The following is a 14,007-nucleotide window of genomic DNA, read 5'->3' as shown; positions in this document are numbered from 1 at the left end:
GCTGCCCCCCTCAACCTGGCATCCCACCTGCAATGGAGATGGCTCTGAAGTGTCATATCATTTGTTCAGGCATTCATAATCTCCTGACAGAGTCAGCCTCACTATGCTGCCCTCCCCACCAAAGTATCTTTCAAGCCCACTGTTGTCTATGCTTCGATGACTGCCATATATCATCAGTTCCGTTCAGTCACTCAGTCGTGTCCGACTCTTTGCGACCCCATGAATTGCAGCATGCCAGGCCTCCCTGTCCATCACCAACTCCCGGAGTTCACTCAAACTCACATCCATCGAGTTGGTGATGCCATCCAGCCATCTCATTCTCTGTCGTCCCCTTCTCCTCCTGCCCCCGATCCCTCCCAGCATCAGAGTCTTTTCCAGTGAGTCAACTCGTCGCATGAGGTGGCCAAAGTATTGGAGTTTGAGCTTCAGCATCTGTCCTTCCAGTGAACACCCAGGACTGATCTCCCTTAGAATGGACTGGTTGGATCTCCTAGAAGTTCAAGGAACTCTCAAGAGCCATGTATCACAGCATACTACATTACTTACACCCTTACTAAAATTTCTAACGCACGCCCAGCGCATAGGCAAATGAAATCCACAAATCCCACTCGATCTCCCTTTTGGCAGTTCCTTCTCTTCCTGCTCTCCCCAAGTCAGCTGCACAGGCAAAGGCAGCTTTTTAGAATAACTCCAAAAGAGTTCAGAGTCTCTTGTTTACAGTATTTGGAGTCAAAAGTTACAAATTGCTTCAAAAGGTTGACAGTCTAATTTAAGAAAAATCAAATAACCTTGCTATCATATCTAGTACAATTTCTTTTTTATTGATTTGTTTTTTAAAAACATTTATTGGAGTACAGTTGACTTACAATGCTGTTTGTCCAGTACAATTTCATTTCATGATTTTAAAGTAATTCTCTCTTTGACAGAGTGATGTGGATTCTTATATTGAAATGTTGCACCCATATTGCCTGGAAAGCATGGGTCAGCGGCTATGCCAGAGAGAGTTTTATAACAATGAGAACACAGCTGGCATTTACCCCAGAGAAGTCAGATTGTGATGGGCCATGGTCCTCGGTTACAGGAATTATGTTAAATCATCACTTACTTTTCATGGCCATGAAAGATGATGCGGTTCAAGTGGGTCCCACAGACAAGAAGGAATATGTACTAATAAATAAGAATGAAATTCCAGATTGGAAACAGGCAGTGAGACCCAAGAATGGGTTATTGCGGGGAGTTAAACAATCAACACCTTGGAGACTGTTTTAAGAATAGGGAAGAAAGCCATCTAGAAAAACTACTTCATTGAAAAATGATCTGGAGATAACAGAATGTTGTAGGTCCCTAGGTTTCTTCCAATCTTTTCTGTTTTCCCTTGTCATTAGCCGTGGGCTCTTTTCTCAGAGAAGTCTTACACAGAATGCATGTGTAAGTTAGGATGAAACTGTTCTTTTTATTATAGTAGTTTAAATGTGTTAACTTTTACTTCCTATAAAGTCAATTGATGAGAAAAAAACCACCATCCTAATCCAGACTGTTTTTAGTTGCTGAGTATCAGCAACTGATGCACACAAATGAACTACAGATGGCACGGACCTCTGGTGGTTTGTCTGAGCACTAGAATTTCAGATTAATCCTCAATTACAGAGAAGGCCTTACTCTGAGCTGTACACTAAAACCAATGTGATCTGTGGCAACCTCGTGAGAAGCTCTGATTAAGTAACATCTGATATGAACACATTTTACCCCGGTGTGATTTCATGTCTGAAGTGTTAGTTCACTGAAAGTGTAATGAACCCTCCCTTCATAGATCTTTGTAAAGTGTCTCCAGGAGGCCTGACAATTCCTTCAAGGCCCTTCTGACACTGGCGAGGTTAGCGTTTAGGAGGCCTTGCTAGTGCCCTTGCTGGCCCTGGGAACGCTTCTGTGATTATACCCAGAAGCACAGTCTAACCTGCTGGAGGCCACATGAGGGCACTGAGGTGACAGGCAGTAGTTACTGCCACTTGTGTGAGTGAGGCTGCCTGGAACATATACCTCAGGGACCCCATGACTGCAACTGTGTGTGCGAGCCCAGGGCAGACCAGTGAAGGAACCCCCACTCCTCACCACAAGCTGGGCCCAGCCCAACCTGCAGAACTGAGAACAAAGAAATGGGTGTTGTTTTAAACTGCTAAGTTCTGATAGGGTTTGTTACAGAGCAGTAATTGATGCCTTAAATAACGACATATCTTCTATAAAGAAACACTTACTCAACACTAATTAATTTAATATGGGTAACCCACAGCTATGTTTCAATGGCATGCTGTTATGTACGTGCTAGACTTTTCCCTTATCTGGTTTTGGTTAACCTTTTTTGTGTCAGTACTCACTTTTGGAATGTCTTCTGTCAAACACGTTCTTGTTGGCTCACCAGCTGCTTGTTCCATTTTCACTCCAAATGTGGCCCTGTCTGCAATCAACGTTTGTCTCCTTAAAAACATATTTAGAGGCAGACATTTATGTTATATAAACTGAAACATCTTTTAGCTGTTAGTGTGTTGTGTGGATAACATCCCCCTCCCCACCTCTGAGTTTTCAGAGTGCTCAACTGTAGCTGAAGCTGCTGGAAGAAGCACTCAGGGAACATTCCTGGGATGCAGACTGTCCTCTGATATGGGCCTGGGTGGGCCCATAAATCACTACCATATACTTGGACTAGAGGCAGAATGGGAAGCCACTGAAATAACCCCATTCATCAGTTACAATGAAAAGACAATCTCTGGCATCACAGCTTTTCCCACAGCACTCATGCGCTTTAATCACTCTCTATTTCTCTAGTGTCAATCAGTAGAGAAATGCACAAAATGGAGGCCCAGATTCCAGTCCCGGCACTGCCAGAAAGTGTATCAATCTGCTCAAGCCATTTATCTTTGCTGCAGCTCAATAAAACAGACTCACTGCTCATCCCCATGATACCAGGGCATGGGATGCTGGGAGGAAGAAGAATAAGAAGAGATGGAGCTCTCCTCCTTGGTGGAATTAAAGCCATCCTGACCATGCATAGAACTCAGAGTGTCTTGGCCCATTAGAAACCCCCTGGGAAGTGGTCAGAGTATGGTGGTGACCCTCCAGTTACAAAAGGACTTGAATAGACACCTCTCCAAAGAAGACACATAGATGGCCAACAGATAAATGAAAAAAATGCTCCATGGCATTAATTATCAGGGAAATGTAAATCAAAACTACAATGAGATACCACTTCACCACTATCAGGATGGCTATTATCAAAAAGTTGAAAGATAAGCGTTGGCATGGATATGGAGAAATTGGAACTTCTGTACACTAAATGCAAAAACAATGCAGCTGCTGTGAAAAACAGTATGGAGGTTCCTTCAAAAATTAAAATAGAACCACTGAAGTACATATGATCTAAGCAACTCCAATTCTGGGTATATATTCAAAAGAACCGAAGCTAGAATCTTGAAGAGATATGAGTACTCTTAAACTCTTTGCAGCACTATTTACAATAGCCAAGATGGAAACAATCTAAGTGTTCATTGATGGATGAATGGATAATGAAAATGTGGTATATAAATACAACAGAACACTATGAAGCCTTAACAAAGGAGGAAATTCCACAATATGAGATGCAGATGAACTTTGAGAACATTATATCAAGTGAAATAAGCCATCATAGAAAGACAAATACTGTGTGATTCCACTCATATGAAGTATCTCAAGTAGTCAAATTCACAGAGTCAAAGAGCTGAATTGTGGTTGCCAGGGGCTGGCTGGCAGAGGGGAAGAGGGGCAAGTACTGATCAGTGGGTAGAAAGTTTCAGTTAAGCAATATGAGTAAGCTCTAGTCTGCTGTACATTGTACCTACAATCAACAATCTATTGTACATTCAAACATTTGTTAATACGGTGGATCTCATCTTCCCTGTCCTTGGAAGTGAAAGTCACTCAGTTGTGTCTGAGTCTTTGCGACCCCATGGACTATACAGTCCATGGAATTCTCCAGGTCAGAAAACTGGAGTGGGTAGCCTTTTCCTTCTCCAGGGGGTCTTCCTAACCCAGGGATCAAACCCACGTCTTCTGCATTGGAGGCAGATTTTTTACCAGCTAAGCCACAAGGAAAGCCCAAGAATACTGGAGTGGGTAGCCTATCCCTTCTCCAGTGGATCTTCCCGACCCAAGAATCAAACCAGGGTCTCCTGCTTTGCAGGCAGATTCTTTACCAACTGAACCATCAAGGAAGCCCTGTTCTTGCAACAATAAAATAACAATTAAAAAAGAGACATTCTGATATACCCTACAACATGGATGAACTTATGCTAAGTGAAATAAGAACTTTGGACACATTATACTAAGTGAAAGAAGCCAGACACAAAAGGAAGGAGTGTACTTGTATGATGTCCCTAGAGTAGTCAAATTCTTAGACACAGAAAATACAGTGGTGGGTGCCAGGGCCTGGAAGGAGGCAGGGAATTGGGGAGTGATGCTAAGTCGGTATAGTGTTTCAGTTCTACAAGATGAAAGAGGTCTGGAGAAGAATGGCTGGGATGGTTGCAGGACAATGTGAACCCACTTAATGCCACTGAACTGTATACTCAAAAATGTTTAAAATGGGAAATTTTCAGTTCTATTTTATTATAAATATATTCATAAGAATTCTGTGAATGGGAAAATAAGACCCTAAAGAGCAACATTCTAGGAGCTGGGATTGTTACAGATCACACAGCAGAAGCCTCAAGTCTTTTCCCTTTAAAACTGCAGGTCTCTGAATTAAAACCATCCTTTAAAATTGCAGATCTCAGAATTAAAACCAGTATGTATGCCTTTATTCCTCTGGACACACTGGGACAAGGTCTTAGGCTAAAAGGCATCTAGGAAAAGAGACTCAGCTTTTAAGAGTGAAACTCAAGCACCTGGCTCTACTGGGATTAAATACAGAGAGAAGGGAGTGAGCCCATGGCTGCCTTCCTGCTGGGACCAGTCCCCAGCCACCGAGTCCTGGAGACAAAAGGACAGAAGAGTCTGTCCATTTCCAACCAGGAAGAGAGAGACAAGTGCTCTCTCCTTCACAAACATGAGAGATGAGGCTCTTTGTAAAGGGGAAACCCAGAGCAGCTCAGAGGAGTGTGCTGAGGTAGTCAGGGTCTGGCCTGCTCCTGTGCTTGGTCAGTGCAGGAGGCTCCAATGTGGCCGCCACAAGCTCGATACCCTCCTCTGTGGCAAGAAGACGCCTGTTTGCACAAGAAAAAGGCCAACAGGATCGAAGGCTTCCCCCTACTTCTCCAAAGGACTCAATCAGCTCCATCTTGTCGTTTCTGCCACTCATTCATCTCTCCACTAGTCTGTTGACTTTTAGGACAGAAAGGCCCTGGCTTTGAATCTGCTGACAAAATCAGCAGCCTGTCTGAGAGCTTCAGCTTATGCTGTTCCCTCCACCTGGAGGTGCTGCTCCCTGTTCTTTTCATGGTGAGCAGCTCTGCAGCCTTCAAGGCCTCACTCATCTGTCACCTCTGAGAAACGTCCTCCCCCTCTCCAGGCAAGACTAGCAGCTTCCTCAGCACCTCAGCACTGGTTTCTGTTTTCATTCTAACACTGTACACAGCTTTAGGCTCCCCACTCCCCCCAGCCCCCGCTCATCTTGGCTTGTCCATCTTGGCTTGCTGGGGGTGAGCCCCTGGAGGGCCAGCAAGGAGTCCAGAATACAGTATGGGTTGAACTGTGCTGCAGCAGCTGGTCTGAGAGGCCTCAACCATAGAGCAGGAATCTTTCTGCTGACCTCAGTGGCTGTAAGTACAAGCCCCAAGGATAAAAAGGGAGCTGCAACTTTTAAAAAAAGGTGTAGAAAAGCACTCTGGTGCCAGCTCATTCCTCCACCTTTACAAGGCCACTGCCAAATAGAACCTGCAGAAGGCACAGCATCAACCTTCAGGGAGCCCAGCATCTGGGGTGGGACACAGGCTTAGCAGAACATTGCAGAAGTGCCTGTGAGTTCTGATGAGAGTAAGCCCAGGCAGGGAGGCGATCCCTGAGTCAGGTTCTAAATCCCTGGAGGCATGAGTCAAAGAAGAGGTGGGTGACCTGAGAGATATTCCAAGGCAAGGGGTGGGAAGCATGAGGCGTTGGCACGGCCAGCCTGTTCTGCGACAAGTTGTGACAAAGTGAGATTGAAGTCAGATTGACAGCAAAGTTCAGAACGTGCAGGTGCTGTGTGTCACGCTAAGGAATCACCCTATGGGAGATGCGGGAGGCTTTGGAAGTTGAAACCAAGGGTGAGTGTCATATCACTCTGGCTACAGCGTGGAGAAGACTTAACTCTTGAGAGTCCCTTGGACTGCAAGGAGACCCAACCAGTCCATCCTACAGGAAATCAGTACTGAATAATCATTGGAAGGACTGATGCTGAAGCTGTACCAGTACTTTGGCCACCTGATGTGAAGAACTGACTCATTGGAAAAGACCCCGATGCTGGGAAAGATTGAAGGTGGGAGGAGAAGGGGACGACAGAGGATGAGATGGCTGGATGGCATCACCGATTCAATGGACATGAGTTTGAGTAAACTCCAGGAGTTGGTGATGGATAGGGAGGCCTGGTGTGATGCAGTCCATGGAGTCAGACATGACTGAGTGACAAAACCGAACTGAACTGAACGGACTTAAAGCTGGTTGGTCAGAACCACGGTGATAACCTGGGCTTGTGACTGATGTCTAAAGTAGGAGGGAGAGCGGTCTTGCAGGATTGAGACCTGGACCCATGGAATCTGAAGCCATTACCAGATTTATTGAGATATAACGGATGACCCAGCAATCGCACTCCTGGGCATACACACCAAGGAAACCAGAATTGAAAGAAACACATGTACCCCAAAGTTCATCGCAGCACTGTTTATAATAGCCAGGACATGGAAGCAACCTAGGTGTCCATCTGCAGACGAATGGATAAGAAAGCTTTGGTGCATATACACAATGGAGTATTACTCAGCCATTAAAAAGAATGCATTTGAATCAGTTCTAATGAGGTGGACGAAACTAGAGCCTATTATACAGAGTGAAGTAAGCCAGAAAGAAAAACACCAATACAGTATACTAACGCATATATATGGAATTTAGAAAGATGATAACGATAACCCTGTATACGAGACAGCAAAAGAGACACAGATGTATAGAACAGTCTTTGGGACTCTGTGGGAGAGGGCGAGGGTGGGATGATTTGGGAGAATGTCATTGAAACATGTGTATTATCATATGTGAAACAAATCGCCAGTCCAGGTTCAATGCATGGGGCAGGATGCTCGGGGCTGGTGTACTGGGATGAACCAGAGGGATGGGATGGGGAGGGAGGAGGGAGGGGGGTTCAAGATGGGGAACACATGTACACCTGGGGTGGATTCATGTCAATGTATGGCAAAACCAATACAATATTGTAAAGTAATTAGCCTCCAATTAAAATAAATAAATAAATAAAATATAATTGACAAACAACACTGTATAAATTTAAGATGCGCAACAGAATGTCTTGACTTATATACATCATGAAATGATTATTACAATAAGTTTAGTGGACCCATCATCTCACATAGATACAAAATTTTTGAAAAAAAAGAAAAACTTTTTCATTGTGGTAAGAACCCTTAGAATTTACTCTTTAACAATTTGAATATATAACATACAACAGTGTTAATTACATGTATTGTGCTGTACATTGTATTCCTAGTATTCATTTATCTTTTTTTTAAATTTGAGGATAATTGCTTTACAATATTATGTTGGCTTCTGCCATACAACAATGTAAATCAGCCATAAGTAAACATAAGTCTCCTCTTGAAAAAAAAAAACATTATAGTTAAAGAAAACTAGACATCTCAAGTTAAGGAATTTAGCGCTTTTCTGTGTATGGGAATATGCAAGATATGAAAGAGTCTGGGCTCACCGAAATCATTCTTTTGATTTGCATCTCAGCATATCTGGGGCTGGTTTCCTGTTTCCTCAAGGCTCACCATAGGGTGGCTGCAGTCTGATGGCTGCTAGATGGCAGGTATTCTTTCTTTCCTAAATTCCCTCAGGGTTCACCAACCCATGACATCCTTTGTTTATTGATATGGCAGGAAATATTTCATTTTTCAGGATAAAGGAGAGCAGGGTGAGGAGTTTGGGTGTCCTGGCAGCTGCAGTGCTAAAGAGGGTGCTCAGTGGGGGTTCACTGAGAAAGGTGATAGTAGAACAAAGACCTACAGGAGGAAAAGTGGAGGAAGCATGCAGAAGGGGCAGCTGGAGCAGAAGTTCGAAGGCAGGAGTGAGTCTGCACATTTGAATCCATTCAGGGGCTGAACGGAGCCAGGGAAGAGGAAGCCCATCAGGAAGGGCCTTGCAGATCACGGTCAGAACTCTGCCCTGCACTCATAGGGTGGTTGCTGCTGAAGGCCTTAAGTGGGAGAGGAGCAGCAGAGGTGGAAAAATGAATAGAACTTGAAGGCTGGTAAATGGGAAAGGGGCAGGAAAAGAGTCAAATATGACCGAAAGGTTGTGAAACTGGTTTATGCTCGAAGAGGGTAAAGGGCAGAAGGTCAGAGAACATTTTCGTTTAATAAATGTCAATAAACCTCAGGCTTTTTTTCAGCCTGAGAAATGTCTGCTCTGGTTCGCTGTCTCCCTAAATATTGTGCCAACGCCCAGAGGGGAAGCAGGTAAGTGATGAGAGATCTGCCCCCTCCCGTGCACTCATGCTTCCTTCACTCCCTTCAAAGTCCGTTCTCAGGCCCCGAGGTCACCTTCCCAGGCTGCTTTTAGTCAGGTAAGAACTAAAGTGATCCTGTCTTGGAATCGACTTCGGGGGTGGGGAGTGCTCTTGAACGCACACGCTCAAAGAAAGAGCCTCGGCTTGATTAGGCGTCTAAGTCCCAGACGTTCGAACCTCTGCGACAAGGCTCGGCACGTCCCTTCCCTTTTTTGGATCTCAGATGCCCCGTGGGTACAGCGTCTGCTCCAACACGAAAGCTTAGGTCTTCTCTGGCCCCTCGGACCCTAACTCAAGTCTCAGGTCAGACCAGGAAGTCCCCGTCCCGGATCGTCCCACCCAATCCCTTGCCTTCTAGTCCTGTCACCTACACAAGGGTGAGGTCGCAACCCTTACCGGTCCGTAGGCGCCCCGCTGGTTGGCCCCAGCGTGTCCACAGCCTGCACCCTTAGAGCTCGAGCTGCCAGTAGCCACCTCTTTCTCCCCGCCCGTGTGAGCCGAGGATCTGCCGAGGCTCCTCCACCAAGCGGATTGGCTCAGTTCGGCGCTGGCTCCGCTAATCTGCGCTCGCGGCGTGATCCTGCCCAATGAGGCTGGGCCGCGAGAGTACCACCCCCGCCCTGTGCCGGGTGTTCATCGGGGTTAGCCCCACCCACCCCAGCCCTGGGCCAATGGGGAGCGGCGGCTAGCGGTCCGCCAATGGGGAGCGAGGTCACGCGCTCAGGGCGGAGGGAACGGTGCCTAGTCGGTGTGTACGTCGGTTGCCGTAACAACGGGAAGTGGAGTCCGTCCGGGATGGTGAGTGCTTGCCTTGGTTTCGAGCCCCTCATTCAGAGGCTGAGCCCTTCTCAGGCCTTGCAGGGCCCCGCCGCCTCTCCTACGCGGTTCTTGGCTTCTCTGAGAGCTTTCGCCGAAGGGTAGGGTAGGGATGGCTGCCGTCCTGCTGGGCCTGTGATTCGCCACTGCCTCCCCTTCAGCCACAGCCGTCCCCGCCCCCACTTCGGGTTCCCCTGGCCTTCTCCAGCCCCTTCGGAGACCGTCCCTGGGCAAAAAAGACTCGGATTCTCCGGAGGCCGCGACCAGTCTCAGACTGTGGCCTCCTGGCCGCCTCTACCAAAAGTTTCTGCACGGAGATGGGGAGGAGTTTATTGTTTGGTTGTTAATGTGTAATTGTTAAATATAGGGACTTAGGGAAACGCTTTGAGCTTCTTGGAGAAGGCTCAGGTGTACTAAGAGAATTGAATTTTATTATTCTATATTGACAGAATATACATCTTACCTTAGTAATATTTGGCCAAACCTAGAAGTAATCAGAAAATCGGAGAAATTCGAGCAAAGTGGAGCAGCGTTCTAGGACCTTTTTAAAATTAAGGATCCCCAAATTGGGAGAACTGATTATCCGTACAGTTGTCCACAGTCAGCTCCTTCGCTAACTCTCTTTGGGAATGATTTTCAATAAGAGAGGTCCAAAAGAAGAAGGGATCTCCTTGCTTGTACAAACAATAGTAGAGAAGGAGGGACAGACCGTGCATAGAAAGATTTATTGCTCTTTCCAGCAAACCCTGATATCTCTCCTGTTAAGCAGTTTTGAATCCGTTGGTATAAACTGTTTTAATTAGATATGGTTGTAACTGGTTTTTTTTGTAAAATGTGGACTTTATTACATAATATTTTGCTTCTGTGTTTGTAAAACTTATAAAGGCCTCTAACTTTAAGAAGGCAAACATGGCATCAACTACCCAGCGAAAAAGGACGAGTCCTAAACCCGAGCTTACCGAAGAGCAGAAACAGGAAATTCGAGAAGCCTTTGATCTCTTTGATGCTGATGGAACTGGGACAATTGACGTTAAGGAACTTAAGGCAAGCTCTGTATATTCCTGCTCTGCTGCCTCGAACTTCCTCTGCCTCTTTGTCTTCTGTGCTGTGTTTTCCTGTCTTTTTTTACCTCAAGAATTATTAAATAATATTAAGTGCACAAATCAATTTGGTTAATGTTATAGTGATTCCTATTCATTTTAACAGGATTGTAGCAAAGGCTGGCTTAATGCTGTCAGCACTGTCATTGGTTCTGCTCCTGGGTTTAGATGTGCGTGTTAAGATGATCCTATTTTCATTGTAGGTGGCAATGAGGGCGCTGGGCTTTGAACCGAAGAAAGAAGAGATCAAGAAAATGATAAGCGAAATTGATAAGGAAGGGACAGGAAAAATGAACTTTAGTGACTTTTTGACTGTGATGACTCAGAAAATGGTAAGTTAGCTAAGATGATCAGCATATTTTCCACCAATAATGGTGGACAAATTTGAATCTAGATATGAAAATGTCTTCACTGAAAAAAAGTTAATGCAGACTGGAGAGTTCAGCTGATAAAAGAGAGTATCTGTGACTGAGAACTAGGATGTTTAGGTTCTACTTGGCTTTTTTCAAGGCCACAAAGTCAAAATCATTTTACTGTCTGCAAAGAAGTAAAAGTGTGATCTTCTGTGACCCAGTACCTGTTGTCATGGAGGCTGTCACCAAGACCATGTGACATCCAGGCAGGGCAGAGGGGACGGGCTGTCACTTTTTTTGCTTTCTCCAACCAGTATGTCAGTGTGATAAGCACAAGCAGTAAAACCTTTAATAGTACTAGTAATATTGCAGTGTCTCGCATTTTGACAAGGCAAAGTCCCTGTACTTTAAAGCTTGAAATTCTTTCCTCTCCCATTTGTTAGTATTCTGGATAGCCTCAGCCTGAGGCTGTGTTGTTTTTTTTTTTTTTTACCGCAGTGAGGATTTGATCTTTCACCACTTCCAAGGTTGAACTCACCCATTCTCTGGTCTCCAAATGGTCCAGAGAGATGCTGAGATGTCACCTCACCTGTCACCCTCAGTCCCCTGAGTGTCCCACATAGGAAAGGTGTTCCCTTTGGTCCATTTCTCTTTGGCCTCCTGGCTCCTCCTTCGTTTGGCTCATCTACATTCTACTGGCCTGTGGAAAAGTAGCTCCATCAGTGTGTCAGGTGAGCCTCCCAATGCAGAGGCCTGTTCCTCTAATAATCCTGTTGCTTTGAAATCATCTGATCACATCTATGTTTTTCTTCAGGGACTGATTTAAGAGTTCAGGAAGCTTAACATTCTGTAATAACCTAGTAAAGCTGTCGTGCATTCAGAGTTGGTTCCCAGATTGCTCTTATTAGGAGCTCTCACTATCTTTAGCTAACTTTCAGGAATATTTGAAGTTGGAGCTCTTGGAGATTTTACTCTTTTCCTCTGTTAGAGCACTGGGGATCCCAGTAACACTTTGTGATCTCATAACAAATGAAATAGCCTTTTTTTTCCTTCCTTCCCCTCCATCCCCACCAAGAAGATCCCTCTTCTAGCAGCTTAAACAGTATATTTCCCCTAAGTCTAACTCCACCTTCCGTTCCCATAATTTAAAAACAAATCTAATTTCTCTTTGGTTTGTACAGAAAATGTTCTAAATGCAAACCTTTATATTTCCTTTTTAGCCTCTGGGTTTGTAATAATTTCATTGTTTATCTTCTTTTTCTGCCCTGGTTGCTGTGTGATCTTCTGTGACCCAGCACCTGTAGTCATGGAGGCTGTCACCAAGATCCATGTGACATCCGGGCAGGGCAGAGGGGATGGGCAGTGGTGGGGTCAATATGAATCAAGTCAATATGAATCAGGAGTGTCTCCCTGTTGTCATGTGTTTTATGTTCTGCTTGTTAAGTCTGAGAAGGATACCAAAGAAGAAATCCTGAAAGCCTTCAAGCTCTTTGATGATGATGAGACTGGGAAGATATCGTTCAAAAACCTCAAACGTGTGGCCAAGGAGTTGGGTGAGAACCTCTCTGACGAGGAGCTGCAGGTTTGTGATGCTCAGCCTGGAACCCCGTGTGACTTTTTTGAGTTCCATTTGCTCTGGTTACATTTGAAGAAAAACGAGTGTTCTCTTGTCACTCTGCTGACTACTTAATTTCTCTTTTTCTAGTGGTACAAACCTATGGACGTTGCTCCTAGAAAAATATACCCGTGGATAGTTTTAGGTTTTAGGAATCTCCCTAGTCAGGGCGGCTTTTGAGCTGCTTTCTAGGCGATGCACATGTGGCAAAGTATGACTTGGTTTTCAAATGACTTTTAAGGAACCAAACTTATTATAAAAGTCAGCCCATTTGCAGCAGGTAGACCACATTGTCTATTCGTGCATCATTATGAAAGCTGATTACTTAGTCACACTTTCATTCCATTTATGAATTGCTGTAAGTGGAATCCTTCCTGTCCTGCAGGAAATGATTGATGAAGCTGATCGAGATGGAGACGGAGAAGTCAATGAGCAGGAGTTCCTGCGCATCATGAAGAAGACGAGCCTTTATTAAGATCAGTCTCAGCTTTTCTACCATGAGCACAGGGAACTCGGTTTAGTGCCTGCCGTTGTGTGAAGCCTGGTTTTTGAAAATGTAAATTATTTTTCCCCACTGATGTCTCGGTATAACTTTAGTAACAACTCTAAATCTATTTTCAACTTTTGAAAATGTTCTTTGAAATTGAGGTTCTTTGTGAGGTGCCCGGGTGACTGCTTTAATTCCCCAAGGCAGAACAAAAGCATGTTAGAATGGAGAAAAGGGTCTTTGAGCTTTCACCCACCTGCCATTCTTCCTTGTATCGCTTAACTCTTGTCCTGCATTCCCACATTTATGCCACCGCCAAACAACTTCTTCTCAAGCACACGTACCCATGTCACCACAAGCAGGGAGCATCTCTTCAATGGTTCCAATTTTAATTGACACCTGAGTGCAGCTTTCTCTTTTATAAAACCCAGTGAACTATTGCTTGTATTTGGATGTGTGTGTGTGTATGTATGGGCTATTTGTTTTATCTTCAAATAAAGCCTTTCTTATTTGAGCTCTTTTTCTCTAAGGATGAGTTCTTTAGCCTTGACTATAAGTTCAGCTTCTAAATCATTTTGTTGAAGGCAGGCTGGTAGATCCCAAACTCCTTGCCAGCCCGAGAACAGAAAACAAAATAACCCTTTCCTACTGACATGAATTGGTTTTTGCCTTGGGAACCTGTCAGTTTGTGAAATTAGTTGATCATTTTGCATCAGCCTAAACGATGCCCTAAGAAGAGTTTTGGCAAAGTGTACAGCTGGAAAGGGGTCTTACTGGTAATTTGTGCTTGGGACAAATTGGTGAGAGCCAGCTGATTATGACAGTAGGTAGAGCTTAGCCAACCTCTTGTCAGTTGATTTGCTGGGTGGTGTCTCAGAATCTCAGTGTGGGTTGGGTCCAGTGAC

General features: G+C 44.8%; 2 protein-coding genes across 3 annotated transcripts in view; one reads left to right on the top strand and one right to left on the bottom strand.

Moving 5' to 3' along the window:
* The window catches only part of NSDHL (NAD(P) dependent 3-beta-hydroxysteroid dehydrogenase NSDHL), a 28,898-nt gene extending 19,617 nt beyond the window's left edge, over positions 1–9,281 (bottom strand). The window contains exons 1-2 of the mRNA XM_055438424.2: positions 9,128–9,281; positions 2,373–2,472 (exon numbers count right to left, since the gene is read on the bottom strand). Coding sequence (XP_055294399.2) covers positions 2,373–2,429 — 57 coding nt within the window. The 5' untranslated portion in view covers positions 2,430–2,472; positions 9,128–9,281. The remainder of the gene's footprint in view (positions 1–2,372; positions 2,473–9,127) is intronic.
* Positions 9,282–9,430: 149 nt separating this feature from the next.
* CETN2 (centrin 2) lies at positions 9,431–13,616 on the top strand. Of its 2 annotated transcripts, none has more exons than XM_055438425.2 (5): positions 9,431–9,529; positions 10,433–10,591; positions 10,851–10,979; positions 12,445–12,582; positions 13,001–13,616. In XM_055438425.2, exons 1-5 carry the CDS (start codon positions 9,431–9,433, stop codon positions 13,088–13,090), a joined length of 615 nt encoding a protein of 204 aa, XP_055294400.1. In that variant the 3' UTR covers positions 13,091–13,616. The 2 variants fall into 2 exon arrangements, with proteins under 2 accessions (XP_055294400.1, XP_055294401.1); XM_055438426.2 differs by lacking the exon at positions 9,431–9,529 and adding an exon at positions 9,626–9,648.
* Positions 13,617–14,007: the final 391 nt, after the last annotated feature.

Source organism: Moschus berezovskii, chromosome X (genome assembly GCF_049115385.1).
Source record: "Moschus berezovskii isolate FMDL1 chromosome X, NW_MosBer_1.0, whole genome shotgun sequence".
In the NCBI taxonomy this organism is placed as follows: domain Eukaryota; kingdom Metazoa; phylum Chordata; class Mammalia; order Artiodactyla; family Moschidae; genus Moschus; species Moschus berezovskii.
Note: the sequence above shows the minus strand (reverse complement) of the source record. Positions and strands in the feature narration are given on the sequence as shown.

Excerpts from the sequence above, each read along its gene's own strand:
- CETN2 (XM_055438425.2), top strand. The coding sequence starts at position 9,431 with ATGGGGAGCGAGGTCACGCGCTCAGGGCGGAGGGAACGGTGCCTAGTC. Across the intron at positions 9,530-10,432 it reads AGTGGAGTCCGTCCGGGATG|GCCTCTAACTTTAAGAAGGC; the intron begins GTGAGTGCTTGC and ends AAACTTATAAAG. Across the intron at positions 12,583-13,000 it reads TCTCTGACGAGGAGCTGCAG|GAAATGATTGATGAAGCTGA; the intron begins GTTTGTGATGCT and ends CCTGTCCTGCAG.